Source organism: Aulonocara stuartgranti (assembly GCF_965226115.1).
Source record: "Aulonocara stuartgranti genome assembly, chromosome: 11".
Classification (NCBI taxonomy): Eukaryota; Metazoa; Chordata; class Actinopteri; order Cichliformes; family Cichlidae; genus Aulonocara; species Aulonocara stuartgranti.
Genome location: NC_138947.1, coordinates 32,765,623 through 32,774,546, shown reverse-complemented (window position 1 = coordinate 32,774,546; position 8,924 = coordinate 32,765,623). Strand labels below are relative to the sequence as shown.

At 42.4% G+C, this 8,924-nt stretch overlaps 1 protein-coding gene across 1 annotated transcript; it reads left to right on the top strand.

The window, feature by feature from the left end:
- The first annotated feature begins 577 nt into the window (after positions 1–577).
- id4 (inhibitor of DNA binding 4) lies at positions 578–4,171 on the top strand. Its single transcript, XM_082551716.1, has 3 exons — positions 578–1,343; positions 1,910–1,975; positions 2,676–4,171. The coding sequence occupies exons 1-2, from the start codon at positions 966–968 to the stop codon at positions 1,955–1,957; spliced, it is 426 nt and encodes a 141-aa protein (XP_082407842.1). The 5' UTR covers positions 578–965; the 3' UTR covers positions 1,958–1,975; positions 2,676–4,171.
- Positions 4,172–8,924: the final 4,753 nt, after the last annotated feature.

The window sequence follows — 8,924 nt, the reverse complement described above, 5'->3', positions numbered from 1 at the left end:
ACAATTCATTCAGTCGACGATTACGATGAACTAGAATGATTTCTTTCTCTCTCTCTTTCTTTCTCAAAATAAATCTGATTAAAAACATATGTGTAACAAAATTCGAATAGAATGTTGTATTAACAGCACCTCATTTGATAAAAGATCTCACTAGGACCAGAAAACTTACTGCTGATTGTAACAGACGCTAATGTTTATTTAAAGCTTTTGTTTCGTTTCGTTTATTTGTTTTTTGTTTTTTTATGTGCAGGTAGATTGGCTCGGGATCATCCGTCACCGGAGAGATCAATACCAGCGAGGCTGTGCGTAATTACGCATCAATGACTACGACACTAAAGATGCAATCCAGCGCTAATCAGCCTGGTGAATTGTGCATATATACCATCACCTCTGTCAGGATCGATTCCATATTTGCTCCTTTAAGACAGACCCCTTGTACCGCTGGTCGAAAAGACAAATTGAGACTTTTGCCTTTGGACCGTCGCTGTAATTCATTGCTTTCGATCGCCACTCTTTTTCTCTCTCTCAGTCAGTCACGCGTACACACACACACACTCCTCCTACCGATAGACAGCCCACCGCAGCGCACAGAGAATGAGACACGCCTTTTTCTCGGCTCCGTTGTCGGGTCGGTGGGCAGCGGACTGCTGGTGATTGACCAGCTTCTCTCCCTGATCTGTCAGCCGGCTGGATAGGCGCCTCCCCTCTCCTCTATAAATGTAGGAAATCTATTCATTCCTTTCACATCGAGCCTGCTGAAGTAGGAGGAACTACGAAGCTCAACGGGATGTGTTGACAGGCTACAATTCCACCTTTTCGTTATCTTATTCTCTCTCTAATTTGCGGCCGTATTAGTTTTTTTCTGTGTTAACAGCGACGTGCTATAATCTTAAAATACCTCTCGACACCAGTAGTGTAATTGCTCGATTTGTCGTTGCTTCTCTCTGAGCCGTCGGTTATCTAAGATGAAGGCTGTTACTCCAGTCCGCCCCCAGGACTCCTCCTCCAGCGGCAGCCAGCTCTCCCTGCACTATCTGTCGAAGCAGAGCCTCAACATCGCCCGGTGCAGGATGGAAGAAGAGGACCTGTTCTGCCTGCAGTACGACATGAACGACTGCTACAGCCGGCTGAAGCGCCTGGTGCCCACCATTCCGCAGGATAAGAAAGTCAGCAAAGTGGAGATCCTCCAGCATGTCATAGACTACATTCTGGACCTGCAGCTGGCCCTGGAGACGCACCCTTCTCTACATAAACAACAGCCTCAGTTGACCGGGACCTGCCCTCCTCGAGCCTCGAACCCCAGCAGGACACCACTGACGGTGCTCAACATTGATCAGCACCAGGTAAGCTGGAGTCAGGAGGAGCCTCTCAGTTCGCCCCGTTTTCACCGGGACTGACCGGGGAGGAGGAGGTGGGGGGGGACCCCAGTTTACCTCCCGGTGCCAGACTGCCGTTCGCCACTCAGACTCAGACAAAGCACGTCATACTCGTTATGTGTCATTGTTCTTGCAGTGTTAGTGAAAAAGGACAGGAAAAAAAATCAGAATGTCATACAGCACTTATCAGAGGCTTGAAAAATCATGCGTAAAAATCGCATTTGACGTGGGTTAGATTGCGCACTTGATTGCGGGCCGTATGATTTGCATGATAATGGCAGTGTGTGTCAGAGGCCCACCTTATTGGTGAAGTACCTCAGCCCGCAGCCCACTCCACTGCGCACAATAAGGGCAATTTGTTATTCAATAGCCTATAAGAGAATTTATTATGGGAGATATAGCCGGCTAATTTTCTGCCGCTCTGCTGTATGCCATTTATTATTATTATTTCCAGGGCCTTGCCTTTATTTAGTTTTGTCATCCAAAGCGCGACATCGTTTCACGTGTTGTTTCTCTTCTTTATCTTTCTGTAGAGGACGTCTATAGTCAAAAAGCCGGAGGACTCGATTTTATGTCGCTGAGACTTGAGCACTGCATTGGTAAGTGGGTGTAAAATATTATTGCTATATTATTTTAAATATTTGTGAACATTATTAATTTTTTATGCATTTATTTTTTATAAACATAAAAAATGCAACCGTATTTGGTGGTTAGTGAGACATCCTCAGTAATTTGAATACTGTAGCCTATATGTGGTGTAGATTGACAATCTCTAGAGTGCTCTGGGGAGGCCAGTAGATGTCAGGGAAAATAATAATTGAGGAACATGAAATTGGCACCAGTCTCAGATGCAGCTGTGCTTTGCGCAATAACTGTCACTGGTGTAGCAATCTCAGAAGAAGAGAGGGTTAAAACCTCAGCTTGCCCTCTCTTTCATTCTTACACACATGCACAAACACACACTTTCTTTCCTCCCCCCTCTCTCTGGCTCAGTGTCATATACACTCTGCTCAGTTCCTGGCTTTTAAACCAGATTTACAGCACTGAATTCAAACACACCTGGACAGGACTAAGAGAATGTAGGTGGTGTGTGCTACAGCGAAACACTCCACAGCCTTCTAGAGAGTCCCGGCTGGTCCTCGCCAGCCTTGCCGAACAGCCCAAGGTGCTGTGTGGTTGTGGTTTGACCTGGTTTGTTTTGGGTTGTTGATCAAGCATGGCCTCTGTTTTGTCGGTGGCGCCAGTCAGTCTGGAGCTTTGCAGCTCACCCCCCCTCGCCTCTATTCATCCCCTCCACAGGTGTGCAGGCTGCACAGAGCCGCTCCAAAGCCAGCAAAGCTTCGCCAGGGACTCACACCCAACTGGAGGCACAATCACAAGGGGATTTCAAAACCGCTGGGAGGAATTAAACCCAAATAAAATCACTATTCATATCAGTTTTTTTTTTTGTTCCATTGAACAAGGACTCAGTGTGTAGACATCTCCCCATCCTTCCTCCTGCTTAAGTTGCTCTCACTTCTTGTCACTTTTTTTTCCCCAAAAAGAGTGAAAATATGGGATCCCCATGCTGACAAGTTTTGTTGTTGTTGTTGTTGTTGTTGTTGGAAACCCATCTATCAACAGCTATGAAAACTGTTTGTGAATTGTGCTTAAAGAGTAACTAAAAATGACTCCAGTTTAAAGCTTTACTAAACTGCGAAAAATCCTTGTACATGTTTTTTTTTGGACATCTATTGTTTAAAATAGATGATTTGTGTTGAACAGGGATTGCCATCCCTGGTTTCTTAAAATGTTTGATATTGTAAAGAAGAACAATTCCGATTCGAGACAAATACGATTGTAAATATAGAGACGCAAATGTTCTATAAAAGTATGTGAAAGGAAGACTTATATGCTTAAAATAGACTATTGTAATTATAAGATATTTTTATTAAAACCTTTTTTTTCCTGTCATTATGTAAATATTGTGTTTACACTTTAGTGAATGAACGTGGTTTTGCTCTGCCAATAATGTCCTCACATGATGATATCAGTTAACTCTTTGCAGTGTTCTTTGGACTAGTTTAATATGTAGCATGTCAGGCTCATTGCAGAGATATTGAATGTGCACTGAAGCAGCCCTGCCTGTGTAGATATGTGGTGGAGTTCAAACACGAGTTCTTTGATTATTTGACCTGCTCAGCTTTCTCTTGAATCTTTTTTTTTTTTTTGTACACATTTACTTTGACAGCTTTGACCCACTCAGAGAGATGGGTGGGCCTGCTGTTTGATCTATAAAAAAAAAGAAAGAAAGAAAAGAAAAAGAGAGGGGGGCTTAATTTGATTCTGTTACATTGCACTCTTGTTAAAAAGTGATCATATTAACTACAGCACTTCTTACAGTGTTTACGATGTAAAAAAAAATCACTGCAACACAATGTCTCTCAGATTTGTGCAATCAGAGCCTCTCCTTGAGAAGTTAATGATTGACGCCAAGAAATCATTAAACTTTGGTTATAAATTGGTTACAAATGTGAACATTAACAGACTCTCTTTTTTTTGTTGCTGTTGTTGTTCTTTGGAACGGAGACGTCTGACGTGAAAAGTCTGGAGAGTTATCCAGTCATTATTAATATAAAAGTGGAGAGAAGAAAACAAGAATCTTTATTTTTCATGACATTGAACACCGAATTTACCTCACCACCCTCCTGCCAGTGTGAGAGGGCACTTGTACATTACTGTCAGCTGCACTGTTGGACTTGACCTTCACTGGCTTATGAGGAGTTGTCAAAACAATTAAAAGTTTCCAGGAAGAATTGTGTCGTCTCGAGTGTTGTCTCAGGGGGCGCATTGCGGTTTATTTCTCTGGCACCTGAAGTGCTGAGAAGGAGAGAGGTGCAGTGTAATTTATTCATTTAGTTCCCTGGAAAATAAAGGGAGGGTAAAGTTAGTATGTTGCAGACTTCTCATACTGTTAGTCCTTAAACCTGCTTTACAGGATTTAGGGTTTAAGCCTTTTGTTTTCTGAGCCTTTATTAATTCAGCCGCACACACACGGCTGCAACAACAGCAGGATCACTCAAACACAAGTGACAGCCGAGAAGTCGGATATATGTCACTCCTTCGTGCAGAAATAATACTATCTCTTTAGTGAGATATCAAAACACATTATTGCAGTTGGCAATTCGTGATGTAACATGTTCCCGTTAAAGAGGCTCAGTAAAAGAAAAATGGAGAAGAAATGTTGCAGAGCAGGAAGTACGATCACCACGTGAATTTCAGCAGAAAGCATGGTGCAACAGAAGGTGAATGAAGAATGAAGGCCAGTAATTTACAGCATCTACAGCTCAGACTTCCACACACGATGCCAACGATGTTCAGCAAATAATGTTTCTCATCTTCCCTTACAGTGTAGATGGATTTAAAACAAAATCGGAAAGAGAGCGTAAAGTTACTGGAAAGAAAGTCAGTAAAGAAAAATGGTGTTATTGCTTTAATGAGAAACAAATGAAGAAAAGAAATGCCTGGTGAGATGCTGATTATTATGGGATTCAGTATAGATGAAAATTATACTCACACTCTTGGCTGAAAGAAACTCAAGGCCTCATTGGGTTTACGGGAGCATTTACCAGATACATCTCCATATTTGAACAGTTAAATTTTTTCTAAAATTAGTAAAATCACATACTGTAGTTAGTGATTTATGAGCCCGCTCAAAAAAAGCTCTTATTTTGATTCACTGGGTATCTTTTTCCACACCTATCTCACTCACAGCTTTTGGCTCCACTGGAGTGTCTTTCCTTTCCGCCTTCTTTTGTGCGGAGCCTTGGGTTTTTCTTGCAGACACACCGGCCCTTGTTTGGTTGTCCCCACGTTAACCTGCCAAACGCAGGTTAAAGCATCCGTTTGACACCAACAACCCCAGCGACAGAGGTGGCCCTAAGGGCCCTGCAGCACACCTTGCAGACATCCTACTCCAGCATGGCCACACAGGCCACCTGTGTGTGTTTATAGTCCACACCAAGGGAACCTGGCATCACTGCCCTTGACGGGTCCTGTCCTTGTGATGTGAAATGTGAGCGACTGTGTGCCTGTCTGTGTATGAGTGATAAAAGGAGGGGTGGGAGAAAAAAAGGAAAGAAAATGAAAAAATGTGTTAAAGCACAGGTGGCCAGCTTGACAGTTAGACCTTCCTGATATGATTAAAGATTATTCTCTGGTTCTCATGGAAGAGGCCTGAGAGCTCAAACAAAAAGCTTCAGCTGTCTCACCAGGATTTTATTTTATTTATTTTTTGTAGGACATGCTACCGAATTTAAGGATTGTGTGTCAAAAAAAAAACCTAGCCCACACCTTGACACACTCACCAGCTGACCGTGCTTTATTTTCACAGTAGTCCACCTAGCGATTCTCATGCTGACATTGGCTCGACTGCTTCATTCAAATCTCATGTCATGTGTTTTATATTTACAGAAAACAGAGGTTTAACATTTAGAGGGAAATTGCATTTGTAAAATTTAACTGCACTATATCCTGGCAGTGACATATGGCATTAATTCAGCAGCCAGTCAGTCATACACTGATGCTTCTTTACACAAACAGAACATGCTTCGCATTTACTGTAAGCCTTATTAAACGATGGTCCAGAAAGACCATCACAGGTGCAGTGCTACAGTAATACAGCGGGGACATAGGACAGGAGATTTCTGTTACAGCTACATGATCTCTACGTCTGACTCTGTGTTAGTCAGCAGCCCCAGACTGCTGCCGTCCCCAGATACATTATTCATCCGCGCTCTTATTATACTTTGCTGCAGCCATATGTTGACTCACAGTTCCCACTGTCTCGCTGTTAGCTAGCACATTCTGCACTGCTCTGACATTAGCACTGCAGGATTTTCCAAACAATCCCTGTTTCGAGTGAGACAAGAGTGCAGCAGCAGGACAGGGACTCGTGAGCTCCTATATCTTTCTGTCATTTTCCAACAGAGTCGAATGGAACGGAGTTCCTGTACCTGCGGCCTTCCTCTCCTTGTGTGAGTCAATGCGTGTGTGTGTGTTTGTGTGCATTCAATGATCCAGATCGTGGGAAAGCATCACTTCCTGTTTGATAAGGAGGTACATATTGGCGAGGCTGTTTTCCACCTTTGAGCCGAGGCCAAGGGAGTGGACACACCAGCTCTGTGAGCAGTCACTCGGAAATGTCATTATTAACACAGTGTCATGATTATCAAAACAAGGAACTGGCCCAGGCTGAAATTGTTTGCACAGGTGTAAGCGTGTGCGTTTCCTTTTTTGTGCATCGGTGTGCCCTCCCCTTTTTTGACTTTCTCACAAAAGACGACAGCTATTCTAAAAAATTTCCACTGCTGTTTTATTGTCCTTTTCCAGGGGAATTTGACTACAACTATCTGGAACTAAGGATTAATAAGAAAAACAAAATACTTCCTTTTCCTTAAAAAGGAAGAAAGAAACTGCAAGCTTCTAATTCCACAAATTTGTGCAAGGCTCTGTGAAACACTCATCATCACCCCTGCTTTGAATTAACCTTCTGCATATGTTAAACTGCAATAACAGGTTTAGTTGTGGTGTCTCGCTTCCCTCTCTCCCTGATTTAACTCCACATTACGGCATTCCACGGGGGCCTATATCCCTGCATGTTAATCACTGCTCTTCCCGGCACACTGAGAAATATATGGCGGGTGCTTGCAGAGGAACAGTGGAGGACAAAAACGTGCTCGCACTTGGACACTACTTGATTACAGACTAATTGGTCTGGAGTGATTAAATATCTCATGCTTCTCAGTAATTGCAGCTATTTAAAGCAGCTATTAGCTTAAAATGCCTGCCACCAACAGCCGTTTACGCATAAACAAAATGTGAGATGCAGCAATTCACCTGTAAGACTTGGAGAGTCGCGGGAGGATTTGTGCTGCTGGGAGACTTTGCGGCGCATATTTTAGCTCTTACTCTTAACACAGGAAGTGAGTGCAAATGCAACACCCCACTTTGTTTTATGGATACATTTACAATAATACAGAGCTATCAATCCTTTTTGCCCCCCCCCACACACACACACACACCCACCTTCTTTGCTTCCAAATACGCAACAGATGTACATTTTTACAGATAACTAATTAATCACAGTTAAATTTTCCACGTTCATATTACTTGTGATAATTGATGTGTAATTATTTCTTCATTTAAGCTATGTGTGTTTATATGTGTTAATGATGTGACACTTAATGTTTATACACACACACACACACACATATATATATATATATATATGAAGATATGAAATAACAATAACTCCTGCGCGGGTCATTCATTTTAATTTGGCAGCCTCTGTCAACTCTATACACTCAAAGAAGAAAACAACAACCAACACACACACACACACACTCAACATGTTTATGTGATCTGAGCCTGGAGCGGTCATCAAACACAATCACAGGAGAGTTAATGTGTGTACACCCACCAGTTTAAGCTTCAGTCAGAGCCTCTTTCAGGGCAACAACAAACAACGACAGGAAAGAGAGGAAGAACCAGAGGGAGAGGTGCGGCAAAGAGTGGGAATAGGGTTAGAGAGTGTGTGAGAGGGAAGAGAGGAGGAGGAGGAGGGAGGACTTGGCATCACCGGTGCCAACCGTGGCTCCCGGGAGACAAGCGATGAATTACAGAAATGAGATCTCAGACAAATGCCAAGCTTTTGCAAAGAGCAACGAGAATGGCTGCACCCCCCCTGGAGAACACAGTGATTAGAGAGAAGGGGGAACCGGGGGTCTGCCAAGCCCCTTAAAGGATCTGTGTGTGTGTGTGTGTGTGTGTGTGTGTGTGTGTGTGTGTGTGTGTGTGTGTGTGTGTGTGTGTGTGTGTGAGTGCAAGGGTGGCACCGGGACAACAGCCATGTCACAGAACACGACCCTGAGGTGCAGCCATCAGACAGCCAATATGGCGAGTTAAATACCGCTGCTGCATCAGAGCGGAAGGCCTCCAACTGCCTCCAATCAAACAGGTTTCTGTTCACCTAATGAGCTTAATTAACGAGGCTTGGTTTACACTTGTTTGATTCAAAAGAGGGAACAACGTGTTAAATCTACCAAATGAAACAGTATCTTTCCAAGTCAGGCATGACACGAGGTCCTCGTCTGTTTAAACACGGATACGTAAAAGAAGATGATATTCATCATTTTTTAAAATATGTTGTGACACTTGTTTTTTGTTTTGTCTAAATTATTGGTAGATAGTGTAAATTAAAGCATTCTTTTTAGATCAAAAACATTTCTAATAATTACGGTTAATAAATGATAAACTCACTGTGAAAAAAATATTTTTTATAATTATTGTTAACAAACAATAAGAAGATAATAATGTTTACAAATTGTCTACTTTGTTAATAGTTAATAGCCATCTATAAACATTACCTAGATATTATAAAGCTACTGCTGGTGTTTATAAGGCTTTTTAAATGGCTGGTCTATAAAGTGTGATGCATCTCTCTTGCAGATGATTTATTTGAATTAGTAACATTTTTTGAGACGGTATTAAAAAGTTGAATGTAATTTT

Bases quoted from the DNA above. Each gene is read 5' to 3' on its own strand.
- id4 (XM_082551716.1), top strand. From the start codon at position 966: ATGAAGGCTGTTACTCCAGTCCGCCCCCAGGACTCCTCCTCCAGCGGC. The intron at 1,344-1,909 runs GTAAGCTGGAGT...ATCTTTCTGTAG, and splicing joins TCAACATTGATCAGCACCAG to AGGACGTCTATAGTCAAAAA.